A 26,743-nucleotide genomic window follows, 5' to 3' on the forward strand; every position below is an offset into this window, starting at 1 on the left:
AAGTAAGGTTATGTTTGTTGATAATTGGGGGTTTCAGAATTGTAAAGTTTAAAGTCAAGAAACAACCCATCAACACTTTGACAATAAAAGACCTGCTTTTCTAACCTTAAAACGTAAAGACTACTAAAAAATAATCTGAGAAAGTTCAGCCTGGTTTTCATCCTTAGTTTCAGTAAAACTCATCCATACAGGGCAAATGGTTTGCAAGGGGAGGAAAACATTGCTAGATTTGGTTGTTTATCTGAGTGTTGTAAGGGCTGCTCAAAAAAATAACTGTACCATATCCAGATAACAGTTTATCCAACAACTACACACTCAGCAGGCATAGTGCTGAGGACTCAAGGGATAGCTGTGTGAAGCTGACTGACTTCATAGTGCTGAAAGCACAATGTTTGAAGATAATGCAATAGGCCCAGTAGCCATGAACCTGACAACACAGTAACATCAATATGCGAGGCCAAGTAATCCACCTGCTCTGATTCATTGTGAACAGGTCAAGGACTGGAGAGTTCATGTCTCCCACTGACAATAGACCAGTATAATAACTGCATAAGAAACATATGAGTTAACTTGCCTGGAAGAGCTACCTGTAGTATTTTTGACAGAAACAATATCTTGAGCCAAGCAATGTAGCTGTTAGGTTAAAAAAGGTAAATGTGAAGGCTACAAATGGCAAAGAACTGCAGTGATGAGTATTGCTGTCAATTTATTCACAAATTATCCTTTTCATCCAAATGTCTTTCTTAAGTTTTGGTCAACATTAACTTCCTGCTAATAAGTTATTTTGGCTTAAAATATTTTGTGATAATCCTTTTTTTAAATTTTACACTTGTGGGACAGGAGGACAGCGAGAGATCTAACAGTGGAAATGTACAATAGGTAAGGGACTAAAAAGCAGACAACTAGCCTTGAGGGATAGGAGAGAGCGTGTTTCTTCAAATGCAAATAAAAACATCTTCACATATAGCTGGTCTTTTTTTGTATACAGCACAGAAAAAATGGCTTTTCCTGATCAAAATAACCACCTTAGTAAGTGAGAGAGATGGATACAGAAACATAAATTAGCAAAACTAGGAAAACAAAATTGTTGATAGTGAGGGTAGTTAGCAGGTAGTTTGAGTACCCAGAAGCTTAACATTTTAAGGGGAGTGAGTAAGAAGAGCATCACCTGTCCTCCTTTGGGCTGGTACTTGATGTTCTCTGTCGAGCCAATCTTTGACTTGACATTCTTAAAGTCGGGCAGTGGCTGGTTGATGATGCGGAGCTGCTTGGGTGTCGTGGCAGGCGACTTGGGTGGGGTGCGCACCACAGCTACCTTCCTCTCTTGGGACATCAGGCTGAGGGAGCGTGGAGTCCCAGGGGTCCTCGAGGATGAAGAATAGCTGGGAGGGGTTCCTGGGGTGATGGCTGTGGATCCAGGGGTGCGAGGGGTAGAGTGCCCACTGCGTGCTGAACGAGAACGCACTGTTTCTGTAACTGTGGCAGAGGTATAAGGATGGAAATGTTGGTGAGAAGGCACTGAAATAAAAAGTACACTTAGTGGACAAGCTGGGGCTTGCTAAGGCCTAGACCAGCCCTTAGTTATGCCGCTATAGACCTAAACTGCATGGCACACTGGGCTTCTCTCTCTCCTTCTCTCTCATTTTACCTCTGTATGCACGCACATTGTAACACTGCTTATCACCAGCTGTGAATTTTCATGTTCTAGTTCTGCCACCATACTTTTGTCCTCCTGATAGCTCACAGCACCCCTGCCTTCTGAATTCATCTGGATCTTTGGTATGGATGACCTGCTTCTGTGACCCACTCCAACTACTAGAACTTCTCAACATAACATCTAATATCATTTTTTTTCATTATTATTGTTTTTCTATTATCACTGTAATTACTGTTATTACCTCCGCCAAGGAGGTTATGTGATCAGGAGGGTTAGTTGGTTGGTTGGTTAGTTAGTTAGTTAGTTAGTTAGTTAGTCAGTTAGTTTAGTTAATTTAGTTAGTTTAGTTAGTTAGTTTAGTTCGGTTAGTTAGTTAGTTAGTTAGTTAGTTAGTTAGTTCGTTTGTTAGCAACATAACTCAAAAAGTTGTGGACGGATTTTGATGAAATTTTCAGGAAATGTCAGAAATGGCATAAGGAAAAACTGATTACATTTTGGGAGGGATCCAGATCACTGTCTGGATCCAGGAATTTTTTAAAGGATTCTTCACTATTGGGAAATAGGGCTAATGGCAGAGGGCTGCACTCTTCGAGTGCTGTTCTAGTTATCATTAATTTTAGAACTGTTAAACATAAATTGCTGCAATAACTTTTATAAATTTTTTTACCTTCCATTATCTTCGCTAATGCTAGTATTACAATGATCAGTTTGTATGGCTGTTCCTGTTATCATGGACAATGAAAGCTTGTTGCTGTGGATTCACCCATCTACAACTGCTTCATCTACGAACATCATCCTTATTTCTATCATCATTACTAGAGCAATTGAATTGAATCTAAGAGCAGCAGCTCTTAATAGTTCTATATATTACATTATCACCCTAGCTGCTAATGCTAACATTGCAGTGTTGTTTTCTATCAACCATGGTTGCTTTTACTAATTCTTCAATTACTGCTACCATCATCATTGACGTTATAGATATATCCCATGGAAGACAAGTTTAGCATCTAGAAAGTTGTATTTCATTTGTTGTTTCTCTTGTCCCTCTTTTTGCATCCCTCTCTTCTCTCTTCCTACTTCTACCTCATCCCCCTTTCCAGCCCCTGCGCAGCTTCCTCAGATGGCTGTCAACATGAGTTTGGTTCTGCTCAAGGTTCCTGCCCATTAAAGGGAAGATTTTTCCCACTGTAATGATGCTAAAATACTGCTAGCTCTAAGGCCATGGTGATTAATGTTGGGTCTTTAGAAAAATTCATCAGAGTACTCGACCTGCCGTCTTTGTGAAGTCTCTTGAGATTACTTTAGTTATGAATTGGTGCTATACAAATAGAGATCAATTGATTAAAATCTGTTATCCACTTGCAGTAAGTTATCAATGATTAAAAAAACACACAAAAATACTAGTACATAGTACCTGTAGAAACTGATGATTGAGAGAATTAAGAATTAAGAATTTCCTCTACCTGTCATACTAGGGGCTCGTCCTGTCCTGTGTTCTGCTCTCATCTCTGTGCGAAACGCTACAGGAAGAAAAGAAAATGCTTTATGGTAAAATAAAAAAAAAAAAAAAAAAAAAAGGTTTTTGTTACGTGAATATCAAATAAAAAATAATTACAGAGGAATTACACAGATATTCACGTTACATAGAGTGTATTGACTTGTTGAGAGCTAAAAGAAACATTTTATCTTTAAAGCTGATTTAGTGAAAATTCATCTCTGCCTTTTCATGATTTTAAGAAACAAAACAAAAGTAAGACAAACTTCATAAAATATGCTTAAACAAGTCTACTAGGTTTGCCTTTACTTTAGGCTAATGGAGCTTGTTGCTAGTCTGAGAGGGTCTCATACCACTTTGTAAAGAATTTATATAAAAGATGCCAGCATACATGTTGGTCTGCGGGGAGCTGTTGAGCCAGAACTTGTGATGGATGTGGAGCTTTCCTCATAGTCATGGTAGCCACGGCGACTAAGAATGGAGGTATGCCTTGGTAGAGAAGATCTCTTCTCAGGGCTCCAAGACCCACCATCCTGTCAAATACCAGAGACCAAAAGCAGATACTTAGATCAGTGAGGTTCATAATAATTCATTATTCCCTCCACATCATTGTATCCCCCCATCAGTCAGTCAAGTTGCGTGTTTTTCCCTAAAGAATGACAGTTTTGCCTTTTATACAGCAGGTTTATCTTTTTTTAGACACAGCAAAACAAAAACTAACACTTTTTCGAGGGGTAGTTGAGGGCGAATGTGGCAGACATGAGGGGGCAGCAGCTTTAAGCTCTAGTGATTACAAGTGTGGGACCAGATTTTGAAATCAGACGTTTTTGTTGTCTTTCGTTTTAAGTACAAACAATTGTACCCACTAGTGTGCCATCAAGCTTTAGTAGTAAATAGGAAATTGTGTGGAGAACAAAGAGTGATATGATAAAATGCAATGTGCTGTAAAGCAATCTATGAAAACATTATCAGTCATCTGATTAAAACCTGCTTCATTGGTGCTCACGAGTGCAGTCAGTTTACAAAAGTCTTGAACGGAAGTCATTTATCACTACACTGGAAGCCCTGAAAAGTTAGCCATCACTCTGAGGCTATATGGTCTCCAAACAAAAGCTTATTTGCAGCAACTATGATGCTAAGTTTAGTTCCTTGACCAAAAGCAGTGAGATCAAAGATATTTCCTCGTATGTTCCAAGGATGGGGTATATATCACAAACTGGAGTGTTCTAAGGACATTATGATGCCATGGCAAAATTAACCTTTGGGAAAAAATATGTCATAAAATGAGATGGTCAGTCAGACAAACAGGAAAAATAAAGTAAAAACATAGGTTACATGTGAAATACTAAATAGTACAACTGTTCTAAAAGTAGGTTAGTTTTTATTTTCACAGCTCCTGCACTAACAGTACTGCTCTATCATTCACTTACCTTGGCTATTAATCTTCTGAGTACGGGGGAGCCCAGAGGCTCTGCTGAGGATGGTCGAGGTCTATCTAATGGGACAGTCAGTCTGAATATGGAGGTGGGGATCTTTGTTACTGGCAAACGATGGGAATGGCACTGAGATGGTAAAAGGATGAGTCCCAATTGATGAACGGCATGGCACCACAGTACGGGACACAGGGTGACAAAATTCTGGTGTAAATGACAATGCTTTAACATACAATATCAAAGCACAGGGCATTAAAAGACAAGATGAATGCTTTAAGGGGATGAGAAATGTCACATTGGCACGAGATTTTCCTTTGTGGCATTTAGCTGGAAAAGGCATTTATGAATATCTACTGTGAAAATGTTAGTAGAAATCAAATCAAATCAAATCAAGTGGTAAATCAAATATTTGAAAAAAATATTTATACAATGGACATATTCATGTAAGATGAAATCTCACACTGTTCGTTTTAATGCTAAATGCTTTCAAAGGCCATAAACACAATATGAAAATAAAAAATGAAATAGAAAGTAGATTCAACATAACAGAATACATTTACAGCATTCTGTAATGACATGACATTTAAGAAATGAAGAAACTGTGTTATTTTAGACACAATTGTCATTACCATGGCGGAGGAGTAAAATGGAGTCACGACCACAGTCGCTGGAGAAATGTCAGGGGGTGATTCAACACCCACTCAGGAGGAAAAAAAAAACTCTAAATGGATCTTTCTTGTCTGCTTGTGCAAAAACCTATTAAGCAAGGCAACAATAGTTAACATTTCCAGAGGCCAAAGCAACTGGTAGTTTTTTTTTTCTTAATACAAAGGAAGACTAATAGTGATGCTCATATAAAAGCAGAAAGCACTGTTTTTTGTAGGACTGCAGCTTACAGGGACAGAGGCAGTACTTTAACAGTATTCAATGTGTGTCTAGAAAGATATTTAGGCTGCCTTGGAACTACAAATGCAAAAAGTGAAATAATGTTTTCTAGTAAGGCTTTAGTGATATGTTTCTTTGGGTGATTATTTGTGCAAGGGGTCATGCCTCTCCATTGCTGGTATCTATACTCACCGATGCTCTATCTCGAGACTGTCTGGCGACACTAAGGGGCTGACGACTGTCTGGTAGCACCTCTAGAAGAAGAAAGGAACCACAATAAAAAATACATAAGAGGTATATGTATAAAACACACTGAAAACACACTTTAACCTTCATAAAGTCAAAAAGGAACACATGCCAGCCTCTTAAATGACCTACAGCACTGCAAAAATACCACTTTGTGCCCCCAAACCTGGCATGGTAAGCAATATGACAAATCAAATCTTCTGCGGGAGCTGGTTGCTGCCCCTTGAGAGCTGTGTGCTGTAGAGATTTGGCAAGATATCACAGAGAATGGGGGATTTCGTGTTATGTAAGTCAACCCTGAAAATAATCTAATTGGGGCAATGCAGCAGAGTACTGAGCTTTCATCGGTGACACAGAATTCAGTCTGTCAGGGGAAAATGGAGTGCAAACTGCCTCTAGGACAGAGCAGAGTTACACACTGTTTATAGTATCAGGTCCTGAGAACAAAATCGTGGATTAGTGGTTGCCTGGAAAACCAGGGGGTGGAACAAAAACATTAGATGATGAACCACAGAGTACAGAAACGCTCTCACACTAATTAACTGATGGTCAGATAACAGAAAATTATGAAAAAAAATCTGCATGAAATGGAAGAATACATAAAGCATCAGAGGGCAAGAAATATGAAAAGTCTGCTTTAAATGAAAACAACAAGAAGAGACGCATTTAGTGACTTGACACATTTTTGGTGACCTAGCTGCAGTAACATAAAAGTGCAAATGGAGAGTTCAGTGCAATAAATACATTGATTTTAAAATGCTGCCTTTAATTTGCATGTGTGAGTGTAGGTGATATAACTTTGTGCTACTGTGCTATGTGTGTCATGGTCTAGCTTTCTTTGTGATGTTTTATAACAGATGTTTCAATTGTGACCAGCCAAGGGACTGCAGATGTAATAAGCTTCAAGCTAACTCAGGAACAATGCATCAAAAGGCAACATTTCTGTTTAATATGGTCCCTTTACAAGTCAGAAATAAATGAATAAAATAAATAACATCCAAACAAAAACTCACCAAAGGGAAAACAACTGAGAAAAAAATGTGAATGAGGACAATGAAGCAGAATAAATGAGTGAATGTTTGGTGATCAGTTTCTTTTTTATTAGGATGAAAAGCGAACACAGACAAACACACATGATGAAAAAAAGAAAGAAAGAAAACCACTGCAACCAATAAAAGTCCATAGATGTGAAAACCAAACTGAAGCTGATATGTGAGGTAAGAGAGGTAGGAAGTTGTGTTCTGGGGTCTTCCCTGTAGAAAGTAGCCCTTGCGGCAAAATGTCACCTGTGGTTCTCCTTCTAGGACAGGAGTGGTGCTGGGTGGGACGGGTCTGGCGGACAGCAGGTTTCATCACACTTCTCTTGGAAGGAGATTGAGTCTGGGTCTCTATTTTCTTGGTGAGCTCAGTCTTCCTTATGACAGCTACATTACCAAAAAAAAAAAAAACAGGGTTGTTAAGGCAAAAACACAAGAAAAAGGTTTAACAATGATGAGCCATGTTGAAATTCTGCAGGGTTCCCCTTTTTTGCTGTATTTCTCTACTATAGCTCAAAAGAGGTGGCTCAATTAAATGTGGGAATGAATTCTCAAGACTTCTTCCTTAGATTTTTTGCAAAAATTGTTTTACAGATAATCAATATAACATGTCACTGTAATTTTTGGTTAATTTACATGAGCACAGAGCCACTTTCAATATTGTAAATGTTTTATTATTATTATTATTATTATTATTATTATATAAGCATTTTTAAATGATAGTGTGAAAGAAATGAAATCATGAAAACCTTTTTTCTTTCTGACTTCCTCTCTTGGGATGTAGACGGGTTCTTTACGGACAGGTTTGCGCTCTGGTGTAGAGATGCGTCCCTTTGGTCGCCCTCCCTTAACCTTTTGTTTGACTGGCTTTTCCATTTTTTCTGCCTTCCTCTGGTGGGTCTGTTTAACCTGAACCACAGCAGGCTTTTTGACTGGGCTGGACACCTTGGGCAGAGGCTCAATACGTTCTGTTGCCATACTCCTATCATCATCTACAGTGTAGAAAAAAAGGACACAAAATTAAGGATTATTATAATAATTAAATCAGAAAGGGGTGAAAGGAAAAAAAGGACAATATAAAGGGACAAATGATCTCACCTTGTGTGTCAACCCAGGAGCTGTCCAAGATGGAGTCATCTATTGTGGTTTCATCTCTATCGTAGCTCTCAGTTGGTCCTTCTGTTTCTACAGGTTGAACTTCCTTCTCAGGGATCTCAGGAACATCCCCTACCTCTTCTAGACTGGCTGCTTCTATATCTGCTTCTTGAGCAAACTCTACAGACTCCTCCTCTACCTCTTCTTCCTCTTTCTGGCCAGGGACACAGATTGCCTCTTCCTCAGGTGGAGCAGAGAAACGAACACTGTGTCCTGGCTCTTCTGCTTCATCAATAGTCTGAACCACAGTGATAAAATCATCTTCAACTGTCACTACAGATTCAATGGCAGCACGAGTCTCAGGAATCTCCTTTTCAGCGGCTGCCCCTGCTCCAGCTTTATCCAACATTTTTTCCTTGGCATTTTCTTGCTTCTTCTCAGCCTCTGTTGGTTTTACAGCTTCCTTCTCTATGATTGCCTTATCCATCTCAGCTTTTTTCTCTCTTTCTTCTTTCTCTCTAAGTTCTCGCTCTATCTTTTCTTTCTCCTCTTTATCTTTCTTTTCTTTTTCTTCCCTCTCTTTCAACTCTTTTTCAATTCTTTCCTTTTCCTCTCTTTCTGCCTTTTCTCTCTCTTCTTGCTCCAATTTTTCCCTCTCTTCTTTTTCTTTCTTCTCCCTTTCCTCTTTCTCTTTCCTCTCCTTCTCCATCCTCTCCTTTTCCTCTCTCTCCTTATTTTCTTTCATTTCCAGCTCTTGTTGTTCCTTTTCTTTTTCTTCACGTATTCTCTCTGCTTCTTCCCGCTCCTGCCTTTCTTTTTCCTCTTTTTCCTTCAATTCCATTTCTTTCTTTGCCGCTTCTTCTCTAATATTCCTCTCCATCTCCTCTTTCTCTTCTTTTATTTTCCTCTCTGCCTCTTCTTTCTCTTCTTTTATTTTCCTCTCTGCCTCTTCTTTCTCTTCTTTTATTTTCCTCTCTGCCTCTTCTTTCTCTTCTTTTATTTTCCTCTCTGCTGCTTCCTTCTCCTCAATATTTTTTCTTTCTAATACCTCTTTCTCCTCTTTGTTGATTCCTAATACTGGTGAAGGTGTTCTTTTTGGAGAACCATACAATTCTCTTTGTTTAAGCTTAGAGGGTGAGAGTACTGGAGAGAGCAGCTTGTCATCATCAATGTTACTCTCAACAGATGAAGCTGGGGAAGTTTTGACCGGCCTGGCAATGCGGTCCTTGGCCACACCGGTCAGCTGATACACATCTTCAGCATCCACCTCCTCATACGCCTCCTGGTGGACTAACTTCACCTTCTCTCGAAGCTCCTGGAGCTCTCTTTCTTCTTCCAAACTGAGAGGCCTGTCCTCCATCTCCAATTTGCGTATCTGCCTCTCATAATCCGCGATCTCAGTTTCAGACGCTGAGCCTTCACCACTGGCTTGTCTCTCAGTCTCACTCAACGTCCTTCCACCTTCTTCTAGAGTCACAGTAACTGTTGGAGTTATAAAGGGCTCACTTACTTGAATAGCTGGGGTCTCACTTTCAGGTTTATTGTTCGACTGATTATCATCAACCTTTGTGGCCTGATCAGCAGCAGAATCATGCCTCTCCACTTGCATCTGGCCTTTCTCTTCAGAGATGTTTGCATCCTCTGTTGGCTGACTCTTGTCCTCCATGGATGTGTCTCTGACTGCCAACTTCCTTGCCTGCTCAGCCACTTTCTCCTCCAGGACAGAGGGGGTGAAGACTTGTGCAGAAGTGTCTGTAGGGCTGAAAACATCTGCAGGGGATGGCATTGGCCCTGAGTATTCACTGAAGACACAGTAGCTCTCTTCCAGCTGGCTATCACTCTTTCTGGCCCCCGGACTCTGTTCCCCTGAAACTAGGCTAGCCAGTGGGTCATCGGTGAAAACAAGAGCATCAGCTTGAATTGACTTTCTTCGTATAATTTCTGGCTCAGTATTATCCGATGCCAGTCTGGAATGGGTACCAGCAAGGTCCAGCATTTCAGGCAAATCTTGTGTCATCATGGTGCCATTTTTATAGCCACCCTTAAGTGGCTGTGGTGATTCTGGTGACTCTGGTTCAGGGCTGGGTTTGGCAACTGACTCTGTTGTTCTAGGAGGAGGTGACGAATCTGAAGTGACAGAAGCAGCAGTCTCCAGTATTAAGGGAGGGAAGGAAGGAGGCTTATCCACAGATGGTGTGGTGACTGGAAGGTAGTCTGCTGACTCATCTAGACTTCCACTGGTGTAGGACATGATATCTGTGGCTAGAGGGGAGAAGTTTCTAGGTTTGCCTTGGCCACTTTGGTCCATGGTTCCAATGGTGATATTCAACGAGTAACTCCTCTGCTCTAAGGCTAGTTTACCCGGAGAAAGCCTGCAGTCACTGCTCCTGTCAGGAACTGTAAACACTCTGCTGTCTTCTGTACTTGTCTTAGTGTCAGGTTTATCCCCTGCTTCAGCTAGAGCGTGGTAGCTCATGTCATGAGGCTTGGAATCACTTTTCTCTTCACTAGGTCTGCTCAGTTCATAATAGCCCTCACCCTTAGACTGCGCAGCTTCATCGACCTCAATTGCTGATGTTTCAAAATATGCTGACATGCCAGATCGGTCTTTCTCATCTCTTGTGTCATCTGCTCTTTGAACTTTGTTTCCCATCGAGGAGAAATCAGATGGAGCACTAATGCTGCTGAACTCTACCACCTCCACTGATGGCTGTTTTTCTGACACTGTGATCGGCTCACCATATGTAGGCTGGAGTGTAACTGATCTGGTAGATTCTTTGGCTTGGTTCTCAACATTTGGAGGCACAAAACACGGCATATCCATGGTTGGGCTCTCTGGTACAACACGTTCACCAGCAAAGAATCCTTGCATCTGGGGCTCGAAAAACTCCTCTTGGCGTTTCTCCGATCCAATGCTGTCAGGGCTCATGGAACCACTTTTCTCGCTTCCCTGCTTGTCTGAGTCCATCTTCAAAGCTGAAATGACATCTGTAAGTTGGCTGTTCTGGTCACCATAGAGGTGTAACACTTTTGCATGCTGTGAGTGGAATAATAATTATGCCAGGAAGTGGAAAGTCTTTATCAGAACAGAAACAGGCAAAGCTGTCCTCAGAAACTTACAGCACAATGATATGGCCATCACTGAAGGAGTACGGCGAGGTTATGGGGTCCACCAAGTCACAGATGGAAGATAATATGGCATGGTATGTGACGGACCGGCATGAGGCTGTGATGTTATTTGTGGGTAAAAAACAACAGTAGATGGGATGGATATCCATGCAACTCTTCAAAACACCTGATACAAATAGCATGGCATTTCTGTCAATTTTTTCAATTAAATGTCATGAGAATCAGTCAATTGAAATGAATGACTAAGCAATTTTTTGCCAATTGAGTAGCATTTAAGTAAGCTGAAACACAAGCATACATACAGAGTAAACTTGACAGTGATTGACAGAAAAATGCCATACATTGCCAATAAATATATCAAAAATATTTTTAAAAAATGAGTGCGAGTTATGCAAGTAAAAAGTGCAGTAAATGTCATGTTTTCACTATTACTCAACATGGGACAGCCAACTCAAAATCCCTTGCATAGAATTTTGATAACATGAGTGATCAATCTAGTATGATTGAGCATGTTTGATTCATGGTTAAAAAAAAAAGTCATATCACTGCCATATCAGCACAAAGCCACATGTAAACACAATGAGAAACCTGTAAGCTTAAAGCCGATGAAAAAAGAACTGTCACATTCAGCACAATGGCTTTTCATTATACAATGCGAAATGACCGGCCCCGGAAAACCACAGCACAAAAAAAAGGAAATATAAGCGCAAAGATAGAACATAACAAAACCCAGGTTAAGTCAAAAGAATATGACTATTTTCACCAACAAGCCTGTGTTGCCTCACAGCCACAGCAGAGCGCAGGAAGGATTACTTGCCATTCCACCTGAATTATAATGCTTAAGTCATACGCTTATAGGTTCCTTTTGACATTCTTGTGAAGAAAACAATGAAGTTACATGCAGGCAGGGAGAGCAGAGGGCAGGACACACCTGTGTCAGGGCTCTCCTCACCCTCTGCTTCCTCCTCCATAGAGATTTCTGCCGTAGCACTAGTTGCTTCAGCCGGCTCCAGGTCTAGATCCTGGGCCTCCTCAATTGCCTCTGCCTGCTCTAAGGGCTCAGCTTGGGGGCTGTCCAGCTCAGCCTCTTCCCCGCTCCACTGCTGCTCATCAAGAGCTGTCTCGGACTCTGCTGCCTCTGCACTCTCTTCCTCCTCCTCCTCTTCCACCTCCTCCTCGTATTCAGCTGTAAGAGCCTCCATGGTCTCTTCTTCTCAAAAACAGGGTGAGAGGGGGACACATCAAGACTACAGGCAACACAGACTTGGGTTATGTGTACACAACTTATGATGGGACGCCTTCAGCTCTGTGAAAAGATGACTTAAAGTATAATATCTGTTTACACATATAGGTACATTACACATATAGTACTACATGTTGCTTTGTGTGTGAGTGAGAAAGTGTATTGTCAGGATTTTTTTAAATATGCTTTTCTACTTTGGGTGATAAAGTATGTGTGCTAGGAAAACTACTGATATATTCTGATTTAGTCAGTCAACGTTCTTATTAGTTCTATCAATTAAACAATTTTCTGGATTTAAATTTTCAACAGTTTAATGGTCAGTGTGGATGAGCATAGCTTTGCTCAACAGCAGCCATTATTATGTGACATTTTGAGCCACGGCTGGTTTTTCTTCCTTAATGTATTCCTTTATATAGCTGCAATAACACTGCTGTTGCTAAACCATCCCTTCTTCGACATGTAACACTCAATTAAAAATAGAAATAGTTCATCAACTCATTTTTGCATTCTCACTCTTAACTGCATCAAAAGTGGCATGTACTTGAAGAATCAAATGATGTCAGGGGATGCCACAAAATGTGAGGTTTAAATGTGTTTATTTTGTATGTACTTGGGGATACACTTTTAAAGAGGCTGCCTGCATATTGTAGAGAAAAAAGATAAAAGTAAAAGAAGGTTTGTTGGTGTAACTGTCAGAGTGTGTGTAGCTGAGCTTTTCCTGTTTCCACAGCCAGTCTAAGAGTGCTTTAGGATGAGTGTAGCTGTTTGAGGTAATGCAGCCTATTTTAGGGGAGCAGCGTCATCTTTAGGAATGAGCTCAGTTCTGTGAGATGACTGGTAAGAGAAGCTGGTGCATGGATGTCATCATCATGCACAATACCTCTAAAAAGTAATAAAACGATCTGAAAGCCATTTAAACCTGAACTGATGTCCTTATAGAAAACTTTAGTGGCTGTGTAGTCTTGCAGATAAAAATGGATGTGTGTCCACTGAGTAAATCACAATGAATGAATCACAATGAAAAACACTGTTCTACTTTAAAGACAGCACTGCTGTGAGTTGGGGTAACTGGCATGATAACCAGAGGTAGCAATGGCTTTGGTTGAAATTTGAAAAATAAAAAAATATGAGAGCAGAACAAATATGAAATTGCTCAGATTAAGAGCAAAACAAACCTCACAAGGACACAAAATCACACACAAGACAGACGAAGAGACGAACGGACGGACGGGGAGACGGGAGGGATGGAGAGAGGAGGTCAAATCACAGAAGAAGGGTGGGAAATTGTGAAAAGGAGAAAGGAAAGAAAAAGAGTGTGAAAGAGAGAGGAATGGAGGGGAAGATAACAAAGAGGAACCATGCGTGGTTCACCTTCAATCTGTCTAAAGGCCACAGCCTGCCCTGTGGGGCGAGAGCCCGAGTGCGTCCACTCTGGGCTGAACAATGGGTGCTCATAGTACTCCTCGTCGGAGTGGTAGGGGTCGTCCTCAGGCACGGAAACTGAAATGGAGGGGGCGAGGAACTTGCACCTCTCCCGCGAATTTTGGAAGCGGCGGAGAGGCCCCGCCTCCTCCTCATCCCCTACATCTACAAACAAGACAGACACAAGGAGAAGAACTGCAGGGAAATCTGGACACAGGGGCTGAAAGAAAGAGTGAGGAGGAGAGGAGATAAAGAAAAAGAAGGAAGAAAACTAAAAGAAAAAGAGAACACAGCAAAGAATGTCCATGTAAAAGCCTATTAAAAATGACTAAGGGCCAGATCATTGTTTTGCTGTGAAGCACAGTGAAACAGCTGGCATCTTTCACATAATGTAAAGAGGAAATGCACCTAAAACCATCCGTACGCTGCAGGTAGAAGAGTCATGCAAAAATACTCAAGAGTATCTGCTCATCATGCATCATGTAAGTTGTGCCAATCTGTACAGATAAAAATGAAGATCCACGTTGCTTGTTAGACATATAAAGGGATGCAGCAGCATTTCTAACTTGCTTCTCAAGTAAGTTTCCTTTTATTGAAAGAGTTAATAGTACAAAAAACTGGAAGAATGAAGTTTTTGTTTCTCCGTCTTCATACATCAATGGACTGCTTTCAGTATTGTACAAGTCACTTCTACCTACTCTCTTGCCTGATTTACCTTTTGGAGATTTACTGTATTTGACAAAAACTGAAGTTATACCACAGTACTTTAAGAGAGCAATATAGTTAAAATATAAGCATTTCTTTTTTAATGGCAGGATCAAATAATCATATAATATTATTTTTAACATCAATCCTAACTTTTCAAGTTTACAGTCGGGGACACTTTTTAATCTTAAGATAATTAAACTAACCAGTTTTGGAGCCTGGGAGGTTATTTTTGATGGTAACAAAGCAGGTACTGATACTTGATTTTTTTTTTAGTATCTTAACGAAATTCAAAATTCTGGCACTATGACAGTTCTTATGACCTGTGTGTTTGTCTTAGACATAAAGTGGCATTTTTGAAGGACACAAAGTCTTAAGATCAAGAAAACTCTATGTCAAACTGCGGCCTGACGTCTTGAGGACTAATTTTGAATCTCGAGGGAAAGGTGTGTGACAGGCAGAAGTGAACTAAACCTTTCACCTCCGACCACTCAGATCTGCTAAGCCAAGTTAATTCTTAGTGCAAAATGGACATTTTGTGAGTAATATGGAGATATTCCCCCCAGACATTTCTGATTGGTTGTCATTCTAACAGGACAAATATGATTTTACTGTGACCTTTGACCATAAATATATCTCAGTTCCTTAAGCTTGAAGGAAATTGTTGATTGATGATAATTCTCCTTAGTTTTACATTCTAAGGTGACTTTTAATCATGGACATTTTTTAAATGTGGAAAGGATATAAAGGTAGAGGAAGGAAAAATTGTAGGAGGCAACATAGAAAGAAAGAATCACTAAAGAAGGGAAAGCAAGGAGAGGACAAGGCTTGATTGTGAGCAAGAGAAATTTAACACACAAGACACTGACAAGGAGACACTGACAAGCAAATCAAAGGTGACAAAGCTTTGGGGGCCAGCCATACTCTGAGACCAACACAATTAGTATGTACCATAGTTTGAGGAATACATCAGTACAAATTGGTTCTTCCAGGAATGATTTGACCTAAATAAAAGATATTTCAAAACAATGAGTAACTGAAAAAAATTCAACCACGGATAAAGCAATAACCCAATGACAGGTTTATTATTAGGACTATCTGAAAGCTGTGTTGTTTCACTGCCAACACATGATCAAACCCCTCACCCTATACTAACATCTTCATCCGGTCAAAAATACCAACAAATCATCATTTTGACACATATGAAAAAACAGCAGTTCAAAAGATCTTATTTACACAATAGCTAAGATCCTTTGAGTTGCTACTTCTTGCACCATTGCCATTTAAACAACAACCCTAACAAAATGGTCTGTACAGTCTGTCTGGCAAAAAAATAAAAAATAAAATAAAATAAAATAAAACTGTCACTTGCTTAAGACTCTGGACCCTCAAATTAGCCTTTTCTTATTAAATTATACACAAATGACATAATTCTTACTAAACTGACCATTTGTATAGAGTGCATGGCTTGTCCACCAACAGACCATTCTCATGAAGTTCAAACCTCATCAGACTAACTAGATGGGGACAAAGGCCAAACATGGCATCAACACCACACTGTACAGCCATATCTCTCAGATAGCTGCACGATAACATCACTGTATTAGAGCTCAAACACAAAGAGCACATCAGTAGCCCAATCCTAAAATGTCAATTAAAGTAGCAAAGAACAAATGTTGCTTAAACCTAAGTGATATTAGTGATGTTAATTTTTAAAATGCTCAGCAAGGTTTAACCCTTTACCTACTGACCTGGTGCCGGCGCTGTGTTTTATATGTTTGGAGTATTATTACCGTAACTCTGTCAAAGTTTGTCCGATCAGAAAAATTCCAACGGCATTGGAAAGCTGAGAGTTGTGGGCATGCGCACATATATGGTTCATTATGGTAATCGAAACCATATGACGTGGGCACTCCTAGCAAAACACCATAGCAGAACACCAGAAGTATCGCGAGACCGCTACACGGATTCTCAACACTGTAACTCCTTGAAAGTTTGCTCAATCTAAAAAATTCCAATGCTGACAGGGAGCTGAGAATCTGTGCTTTCCAGCAATATATGATGTGTGGTATATATATTACGGTAATGTCGAACAGCACCGTGAAAACGGCAGCTTTGGCAGAAGACAAGTGAGAAAGGAGAGTGAAGGAAGAGAGTAAAAGGAGAGCGAGTGAGAGTGGTGTTTTGTTTTCAAAAAATAGCATTAGATAGTGGCATTTGTGCGTGTCTGTCATGTGCAATAACAATATGTTACTTGAGGATGTTGAAAATGCATTTTTCCACCTTTATTTGCACTAATTGGCGCCTCTGTATATAGTTATCTTTTGCACTGTGTTTTGCACACCCAGAGTCCTAGACTCAAAAAAATGACTGGTGATTGTTCTAAACATGTATAGGTTCACATTTCAAATGTCAAATCAAAACTTCATGAGCAATAACAAAATTTCTTCTCATAAAAGCCATGAAAAACAAATCAATTTTTGTGTTTTTCTTCTTTTAAACTGCTGACAATTCCATATAATGTGCAATAATCATTAACCAGATGTTGAAAAGTCAAGTTCAAGTACTCCTGGGAAAAGGGACCAAAGCTTTCAGACTTAGGGCATTTCCTGACTATTTTACAGCCTAAATAACAAAATATGTCCAAATCGCCATTTTTATACTCAGTAGGTAAAGGGTCAATAACTAAACAGAATGATTTGGTCCACCTAAAATGCATTTCTTATAGCTTATCTCCTTTTATACTTTATTTTTGTCACTATGTTTCAGTCTGAGCCATAGCCTACTTTAGCTTTTACTTAAGAGCAGCCAATTCCTCCTTTAGTGTTTAAAAACTCAGATCAGTAGCCACAGTAAAACACATACAAAAAGAGTGACAGTGTACTATGATAGGAACACATCAGGATATGACATGCAAAACCAAATACATAACTCAACTAAAGAGACAAACAATATGAAGTTAAAAGGGTTACCTAAATTGGCTGTCAAATGAGTGTGTGAGGAGACTGCAATGAGTAAAGTTAGAGAGGCAAATGGAAGGAGAAGATGATAAGAAGAACACACTTGTCATACCAAGGTGGTCATGCAATAGAGCTAGAGATAAATTGTGATGACTAAGATACAAGTTGTATCTGTTCCAGGTGTGCAATGAGGAGGAGGAAGTAACATTTTAGGAGAAATGGATGTCAAAAAACAAGAGAACATGTTCCTGCTTTATGCAGCTCTTACAGGTTTCCAATATGTGGTTTGTACCATGAAGGTGGAGACTGTTCTGAGAGAGGGGATGTAAGAATATCCCCCAGAGCCACATCAGCACCCCAACGTAGTGCTGATCAAAAAACTTCAGAAGATTCAAATCATGGGAAAGGAAATCCCAGTCTCCTTTATAAGAGACGTATCCATAATAAAACACCTCAAATCCCATATTTTCTTAGCCTACCTTGTTCCAGAGGACCAAAGTGTTCTGCAGCTGGTGAGGGGGGAGGAGAGGGAGGCAAATTTGTGGTGTCTTCAACTACAAAGAAAGGATAAGATCAGGAAGAGTACTTTAAAATCATGAGCTTTTTCTTGAAGGGCTAAATATGAGTACACCTGAAACCAAATGCAGGTTCTGACCAGCACTGAGGACAAAGTGTTGATCAAAAATGCCAAGAACAACGAGCAGGGACAAAACCTTGTGGCAACCCAGTTATACAATCAATCATGTTACATGGAATAGAAATGAAGAAAAACATTTAACTGGATTTTATAGCAGTTTTATGAAATTATCTGGCTTATGTTCACCAGTTTTGAATAATAAATATACAAAAAGAAAAGGGAGACTGTCTTTCATCTAACCTTTCCTTCTTTCTAATCAAAACCTACAAATCAAATCTGCCACTGCCACTTAATTTCAGTTTTAGTTCCAGGTGTGTTTTGCTAGCAGATGCCAATGTAGCCTAAAGCCACTTGCTGAAAGCAATATATCTAACTTTCCTCTCTTTATTTTCATTTTCAAAATATGCTTGGCTTGAATCTACATCTTCTACACTCACCGGCAAAGGACAAAGCAAAAAAAGCAAAGCTTATGAGACGGCTCAGTCTAACATCATCCACATTTTAATGGCATACTCTTCTCCTTGAAACATCAGCATCCTGCAGACATTTTCATGCTATTTTTTAACACAGCAGTTTTCCAAGCAGTCAATATTTTGCCATATTTTGAGGCTACACATGTACACACCCTTTCTTGCAAACAAACGTGCAGGTTTTGTGTTGTGGTTCAAACGTAGCTGGGGATTGTTGGTAAAATCTCTACATAGTCTCTGCTTGGCATAATTTGTTGAATGCTTTCTAAGTGTTATTGCCGACTCAGTAAATATCCTGCCTTTGCAATAATTGTAATCACAGACCTGGAGTGTTTGTGATTTCTAATCTAAAGAGAGTCCTTCTGAGTGAACTAGTGGCTTTTATCAGCCTCTAGTTATTTGTTATATGTATTGGGGCCCATCAGAATGCACTTCACCCAATCCAAATCTTGGACAGGCTCCAGACCCCTTTGACCATGGAATGGAAGAAAATTTGATGTGTATATCAGCTTTTTCTGGTGTCTGTAGGTGTGTTGCTCACCTGACGGCAGTCTTTGAGTCTCCTGCTCTCCCTTTAATACTGCCACTGCCTCTGCTGTCACTTCCTGCACGATCCGCGCTGACACTTGTTCTAAACAAAGGTGGAGACAAACACCATCACAAACACAGACTGACAACAGAAATTGACTCTATTATTAAAAAGATAAACAGGGCCAAGTTTCAAAGTTTAAAGAATAACTTTAGGTTAAATATGAATTAGAGAAAAATGGTGTGTTGAATCTGAAATTGTGGGAGTACATTAAGGTAATGTTAAGCTGCACAGCTTCAAGATTTTACAACTGTGTGTTAATGGGAAGTATCATGTTTCTGATGGACAGTTTGGTTTTGAGTCCATTAATGTTAAATAAACACCTTTTTTCTCTCAAAAAAAGTACATCATTTTCCATTAATTTGATAAAACAGTATTTTTAGATCACATTCTCCTAACCCGAAATGAAAGCCAGTGTGAGGGAGCTGAAATTGTTTCCATGACTGCAGGGAAGCAAAAGCTGTTAAAGAAGGCTTTAAGTGTCACCATGGAAACCTAGCATCATTTAACAAGTGCAGATGAAGCTGTGACAAGAAGAGACTGAATAGGCAAAATAAAAGGGATTTAATTTCTGAAAATGTATTTAATGTGTTATTTTAATCCAAGTAGAGGTGATATGGCTAGTAAATGCTTCATTAAAAAAACAGAAACAAAAAAACACTAAACTTCAGAGAGACATGCCATCAGAAAAAAACCCATCCATGCCTGAAAAATTTGGGGTGTAAAATTCAAAATTATTTTCTGCTTTTTTATTCCTTTAGATGTTTCATTTTAAGCACCGCTTAACACAAGGAATCTTGGCCAAATAACCTGTGTGACTGTATTCATATTGAAGCAAGGATTGATCTGCTGTAAAGGTTTTGCAGTTAATCATTTATTACAAGAAACTGGATTTCAAGATCTTAAATATTTTGACGTGTTGTTTTGTACATGTTCATGGACATCTATCAGTGATCACAGAAATAAAATACACAGGGAAAATGAGGGAAAAGGTCCCAATGTCAAACTGAACAAATAAATTTGTGAGAGGTAAACAAGATATCTGCTGCTTTTGAAAATCTTTTAGTTTGACTGCAAAAAAAGACTACAGCGGTTCTTCATCAAATATATAGAACTGATGGTGGCTTGATAGTTTAATTTGTGACTCCATTAATCCTTTCCCGATAACGTTTATGTCTCTGACGGCACAGATGAATTATTTTCGTTGCGAGGTGAGTAAGGGGAAGGGAAGTTTCAAGTTACTGTGATAGACAGGAGGTTAATACTTTATGTAGGAAGGTTTGGCGGGCCCGAATTCAAATTGGCCACAGCACACTTATGTTTGGGAAAGACTTGACTACAGATTAGGGCTGATCATTTGGGGTTAAAAATTTAAAAAACAACAATTATTAAACTCAATTACATATTGCTTTTGCAACATCTGCATCAAAGACATTTATTGACCTTAAGGTGCCAATATTCTGGACATTGAAAGCAAGAAATAAATGAAAATTAGTGAAAAAATATATACAGTGCCGTGAAAAAGTATTTCTCCCCTTTCTGATTCCTGAGTTTTTGCATATTTATCACACTTAAATGTTTCAAAAAAAGCCCAAGTAAACAGAAAATGTAGTTTTCAAATGATGATTTTATTTACGAAAGGTAAAAAAAATCCAAACCTATCTGGCCCTATGTGAAAAAGTAATCGCTCTCCTTGTTAAATCATGAGTTAACTGTGATTAACTTGGACAGCTGAGTTCAATTTCACTGGCCACACTCAGGCCTGATTACCGCCACATTTGTTGAATCAAGAAATCACTTACATAGAAGCTGTCAGACAAAGTGAAGTAGGCTACAAGGTCTCAAGAAGAAACACATCATGCCATGATCCAAAGATATTCAAGAACAAATGAGAAACAAAGTGATTGAAATCCTTCAGTCTGGAAAAGGTTACAAAGCCATCTCCAAGGCTTTGGGACTCCAGCGAACCACAGCCAGAGCCATTATCCACAAATGGAGAAAACTGGGAACAGTGGTGAACCCTGTCAAAAACCCTCCAATATGGCTGAGTTAAAACAATTCTGCGAAGAAGAGTGGGCCAAAATTTCTCCACAGCAATGCCAAAGACTCATCACCAGTTATCACAAATGCTTGATTTCAGTTATTGCTGCCAAGGGTGGCACAACCAGTTATTAGGTTCAGGGAGCCATTACTTTTTCACATAGGGCAAGACAGGTTTCCATTTGTTTTACCCTTCATAAATAAAATCACCATTTAAAAACTATTTACTTGGGTTGTCGTTGTAAGATATAAAAATTGGTTGGATGATCCGAAACATTAAAGTGTGATAAATATGCAAAAAACTCAGGAATCAGAAAAGGGGTAAATACTTTTTCACGGCACTGTATATAAAAAATGTTAAGACAAAAAAAGTATAGATAAGTAGACATGAATACATTGTGTTTTTGAGGAAGCGTTGATGTACTCTTGTGGTAAAAATACAGCAACAAACACTAAAACTACCGCACATAAAAGAATCCTGGAAAAAATTAACACAGCTCAGCATGTGTCCTGGTAATTGTTTAATCTTGATTATCTTGTTTTCATGGCGAGCCAGCTGTAAGAAAAAAGTAGTCAAAACTATCCAGTTGAGTGACCCTGGTGGACAGCCAGAGCTCAATGAGGACAGAGCACAAGGCTAAAGCTCATACCAAATAAGAGCAAACAAGATCAGTCTGGTCCCACATCAGAAGTCAAACGTGGATATCTTACCCCTTGGTCTAACAGTATTTAGAATGAAGCTTGCATATGTCATTTTGTATTTATGTTTGGATCATCTGAAATATTGCCTGGCACACAGGGGGTGCAGAGCTAATCAAAGATTCTTTCATTTGCATAGGAACAGTGGTTATGTGGGATTGGGTACCAGTGTGATGCTTTTACGGCTGCTGTTTCAGGACCTTTTTCAATCCAGCATCGCCCACACACCAACACAAACAAGCTGGCTGTCACACACACGCAACACACACACACTACTACACCCCTACTTGTACACACTTCTTCCGGGAACACTTAACACAACCCACTCACCAACTCAAAGCAGCCATTTCCCGTTTTCAATAGCAAAATGCAATGAACGTGAACCACCAATTCACTGCTGCCATGGAAAATCCTGCCTTCCAATAATTACTGCAGAGCTGAAGTGTGCTAACGTTGGTTTGCAATCAATGAATGTAACATCAAACAAGGACAAACAGCACCCAAAAGCTTCTGTGTGAGAAGTTCAGTTTTCTTGGTTACTACTTCAAAACAAACTAAAATTTCAATATCTTAGATGTTCTCTACAGTCCATACAAAATTATCACTTAATTTAACTGAGCACAAAAAATATAATATACTATTTCTTTACATTTCTTATAGACAGAAATGCATTTTTCTCCTGCATTTTGTTCAGACATAAAATAAATAAGGGAAAGATTTTTTTTTACATCAAAGACTCAAGATCAATTTTGTGAATCATCGTTACAACACTAAATGATGAAGCCTTTTCTGTTTACTAGCATGTTTTTTGTTATAATTAGTCAAATATTTCAGTCAAAAGCAATAACTTAAGAACTAACTCTGTTAAATTTCAATATAAAATAATGTTAAAAAAAGAGCAAATCAAAACTGAACATCTTCACTGTTATTTCACAGAGCCTTTATGTAATGGCCCTGCTAGAGTAACAGCAATTAAGTGCTTTTAAAATCCTGGGCAGAAATGATCATTCATAAAGTGGGAGCACTGTGAAAAATGACCTTGTCACACCCACAGCGCTCGCCTGCAGTGATGACAGCTAGACTAGTCTAGTTGGCTCAGCGTTTGTCTGACAGACTGATGTCGAATGACATAGCAGTCTTCCTTTCTCTGACTGTGACAGGAAAACAAATTCACAAATAACAGCACTATTCGGTTGGACCATGTCTGCATATCAACATCTATGGTCTAACGTAATAACACAGACACACTCTCCCTATGAAGTGAAAGCATGTATTACCTGTGTCACAGGCAGAATGAAGCTGAGGACGCACCCTCTCTGAAAACAGATGACGACTGGAAGCCCCGAGTCATTGCAATACACAGCCAGACACACACACAACACACACACACACACACGGCAGGACTGACGAGGAATGGAGAGAGCAGAAGTGCCGCTTGGTACTGTAGGATACCAGCCGGCACCAGAAATGTGCAAAGCAAGGTGTTGCCATAGCAACAGACTGGTGAACCGTTAATTTGGTCACAATATAATTCCAATGCCAGCATCATGCTAAAGTTGTCCCAGCCTCTCTGCCTTTGGCTTTCAGTCATTTGCAAATGGTGGCTGTGGGGTAGCTAAACATGGACATTTTAGATTTTCATTGAGGCCAAACTTTGATAATTGGCATAATTTCTTCACATTTTCTATTTTTGGGGGTACACTGGCAAGAAAGAGATAATTCAATTTTATTTGACTGTAGCCATTCATCTTTCCCTGTGGATATGACTTTAGTGTCTCATAAATAAAAACCTGTATCACATAATTATATGATCAGCACATTAGTGAAATCTGTTATCCTGATCTGCCTTCCTCTCCTCTCCAGGAGCATAAAGCTATGACAACATTCGAACAGACACACATGTAGTTTTGAGATAGTGAAAGAGAATTCTTCAGAAAGTGTCAGAAACAGAGTGTGAGTGCAAAGAAACTGCAGCGTCATCACTTGAGAAAATCTTTCATTGGCCTGAAGGGAGTGATAGAGACAGAATTGTTCCATATGGCTTCAAGTTTAAACATCAAGTTTCTCTGGTACTTTTTGGGGCTGGAAAAGTCTTTTAATTGGTGGTATCACCTTCTGTCTTAAACCAAGTCCACCATCAGATAAGCCAGAATATTCTTAAAGACAATACAGGCCCTATTTTAATGACGTAATGTGCCGTGACTAAAGCATGAAGCACAGTAATTTGGGAGATTGTAATTGTTTGTAGCTTGATGGTACACAATCCATAGAGCGCCAAGAGGTTGGATTACGTGGCTTGACTATACATGGGTGTTTTTAGGGAGTGATGTGGATCAAACCAATCTGAGCATCAGCACTAATTCCCTTTAAAATATGGGGTGCAAATGCCAGATGGCGTTTTGGTATTTTGACTTTGGATTCTAGTTTTTATTACTTAATAGACTGAATTGATATCACTGAAGCACAAAATCCAAAACAGCCAAAGAAGGTGCAGTGAAAACTTCCATGAAGAACAAGAACCAGACAGGTTCTTTATGTACCAGTGTATGAAGGCTCAACCTCAAATAAAGGAAGGCTTTCAATCTTTGTTAACTTATTTTCTCAAAGATTGTTTTTTGGGCTTTTGTCCTTATTTTGATAGGACAGCTAAAGAGAGATGGGGAAAATGAGAGGATGGCGGAGCAGAAGACACTTGCCAGACCACTGCTATGATCAGGAATCAATCCCACAACCATTAAGCTAGAGTAAGCTTCTGTTCACTGGCACCTGCTCTATTAAGTGAGCCAAACTGTGCCTGTTACTTGAATCCTTGGCTTTATTCTGAAACCTGTGGGTAATGGATGTGCATAACTCTTGATTTAAAAGTCTTTTTAGTGCCCATTCCAACTGTTGCTGCTGTCTTAGTAATGTAGAGTTATTATCATTTCAACTCTTTGTTGCATGAAAGTATGCCAGTGTGTGCACTTCTGCATGTATGTACCATATGAAACATGCGTTGGAGCACATGTGGGGGAGAGTTTGCCATCAAATTAACAGAATCAAAAGATTTCTGTCTCTCAGCTCTCTGTCCTGTTAAAACCTCTGTTTGAATTCTTAGCAAACGCACTGATATTAAACTGTGAGGAAGCGCAATCTGCATGTGTGGAACAAGCATAGTGGATGTATGCCCATCTTTTGAATGTACCCTCTAAATATATGAAACACACTGCACTGCAGGTGTTAGACTTTAAATCAGGTTTTAGGCTTAAGGCACAGCCATTTCCTGCATGCTCAAGATACGAACTTGCCAGCTTTGAGAGTGGCCACTCCTCGTTTTAAGATAAACCCACCCATGGGTGCAAACTGGACTGCGGGTTCATTGCTATTTAAGTAACATGAGTGACTGGGTCAGATGGAAAATAAGAAAGACACCGGCGCAAGCCAAAACACTCTGCATCGGGTGTACAATAGCGCCCTAAGACACATGTATGTTCTCAACTTAACTCTTGAGTTATTTAATATTATAACTGAACAACGCATCTTTTACAGAAAGAGATATCAGGATGTTAGCCTAAGTAAAATTTCCCCTATTTCCATATAAAGTTACTTAATTTTTAAATTTTTAATACAAGTTGCAATTTTTAATATCTAATATAAATGCAATGTATAATTTTTAATTAGTGCATTTGTTAGGCTTGACAATTATTGTTTATTTCTAGTTGGACTCCTCTGTGCCATGTGACATTTTATATGTCCTCCTAGGGAAGTTTTCACCAAGCTTCCATCAGTGAGATTTTAAGAATCTTTTTCCTTTATCTTTAAAAAGGTTTCAAGTGCTTAAAAACTAGAGTAAAATTGTTGGATAAAATAGATAGTGAAACACTTTCACTTTGTGGTAATTTTTTTATATTTAAATAGTAAGATCAATAACACCACCACCACTACTGACAACAACAACAACAACAATAATAATAATAATAATAATAATATGGTTTCCCCTGTAAGGACCTAGGTTTCATTCAGTGAGTTTCATATTCAGACAAACTCATATCAATTATCACTTGTTGAAACCAGCATTTTGCTTTGGTTGGACAAGATAAGCGACGTAAACAAGAGAAAATCCTGCCCATTATTTGCTTCAGTTCTTGGACACAGACATCAGTCAATGTAATATCACTGTTACAATGGAAGGGCATCCTCGATTTATGCAACCCAAACCCTTAGTACAATAAGCTCAAAAACCCTTTCTCTATCTATTAAGTCACTCAGCTTCTGTCTCCCTCTCTCCATCTCCTCTCTTGACCACTTCCAGCATGGCTGACTGGCTTTTTCAACTTCGACTCAAAGGAAAGTCAAGAGGGCAATTTCGTGCTTCAATAGTTCTCGTTGTGTCTGAAGAGCTTTTCACAGGGAGAGAGGGCTCACTGAGTGCCAGCATCAACCCTTCTGTCACCAGTCTTGCCCCACTTACCCCCCTGCCCTGCTGCGGAGCAATGCTAATGTATGCTGACAAGATGCTCTGTAAAAAAAAAATGGTTATAGCAGCTCAAGTAAGGTATTTTTATGCAGATCATTACAAAAATATATTGATGTGCTGATTTTTAGTTATAGATCTGTAGTAATGGAGGTATTTTTTAACCTTCTTTAACGACATTCTCTACTTCTCTTGCTCAGTACAAGCCCTTAAAACATGCTGAAAAAATGATTTATATCACATCTGAGTCAGTTCTTTTTGTTTTAAATGCTGAGATACAACACAAATCCCTTGCTTCACACTCTCTGTGGAAAAAGTACTGTTTTCTTGTTGACGTCAGTTTTAAGCCTTTACTTTGAAGTTGAAAGGAAGCTGTATACAGCTCTCATGTCTTTGATACGTGCTAATAATGACCCGGGGGATCACACTCGCCTTGGCTAATTATGTTGGCCCACTGAGTGAAAGGTAACAATTTAGTGAGGCAGTTTGACAAGACTTCTGGACATAAAACATCCAAAATGATAAAGATATAGCAGGTTATTTACTTC

At 39.3% G+C, this 26,743-nt stretch overlaps 1 protein-coding gene across 1 annotated transcript in view; it reads right to left on the minus strand.

Annotated features, from left to right (window-relative positions):
* The window catches only part of map2 (microtubule-associated protein 2), a 137,903-nt gene that overhangs the window by 16,617 nt on the left and 94,543 nt on the right, over nt 1–26,743 (minus strand). Inside the window, exons 7-20 of the mRNA XM_041807182.1 lie at nt 18,956–19,045; nt 17,787–17,861; nt 17,320–17,352; nt 13,592–13,807; nt 11,819–12,187; nt 8,792–10,899; nt 7,852–8,464; nt 7,503–7,745; nt 7,003–7,140; nt 5,663–5,724; nt 4,583–4,714; nt 3,544–3,685; nt 3,121–3,177; nt 1,169–1,476 (exon numbers count right to left, since the gene is read on the minus strand). Of these exons, the coding sequence (XP_041663116.1) occupies nt 1,169–1,476; nt 3,121–3,177; nt 3,544–3,685; nt 4,583–4,714; nt 5,663–5,724; nt 7,003–7,140; nt 7,503–7,745; nt 7,852–8,464; nt 8,792–10,899; nt 11,819–12,187; nt 13,592–13,807; nt 17,320–17,352; nt 17,787–17,861; nt 18,956–19,045 (4,586 nt within the window). The remainder of the gene's footprint in view (nt 1–1,168; nt 1,477–3,120; nt 3,178–3,543; nt 3,686–4,582; nt 4,715–5,662; nt 5,725–7,002; nt 7,141–7,502; nt 7,746–7,851; nt 8,465–8,791; nt 10,900–11,818; nt 12,188–13,591; nt 13,808–17,319; nt 17,353–17,786; nt 17,862–18,955; nt 19,046–26,743) is intronic.

This window comes from Cheilinus undulatus, linkage group 15 (genome assembly GCF_018320785.1).
Source record: "Cheilinus undulatus linkage group 15, ASM1832078v1, whole genome shotgun sequence".
Lineage (NCBI taxonomy): Eukaryota > Metazoa > Chordata > Actinopteri > Labriformes > Labridae > Cheilinus > Cheilinus undulatus.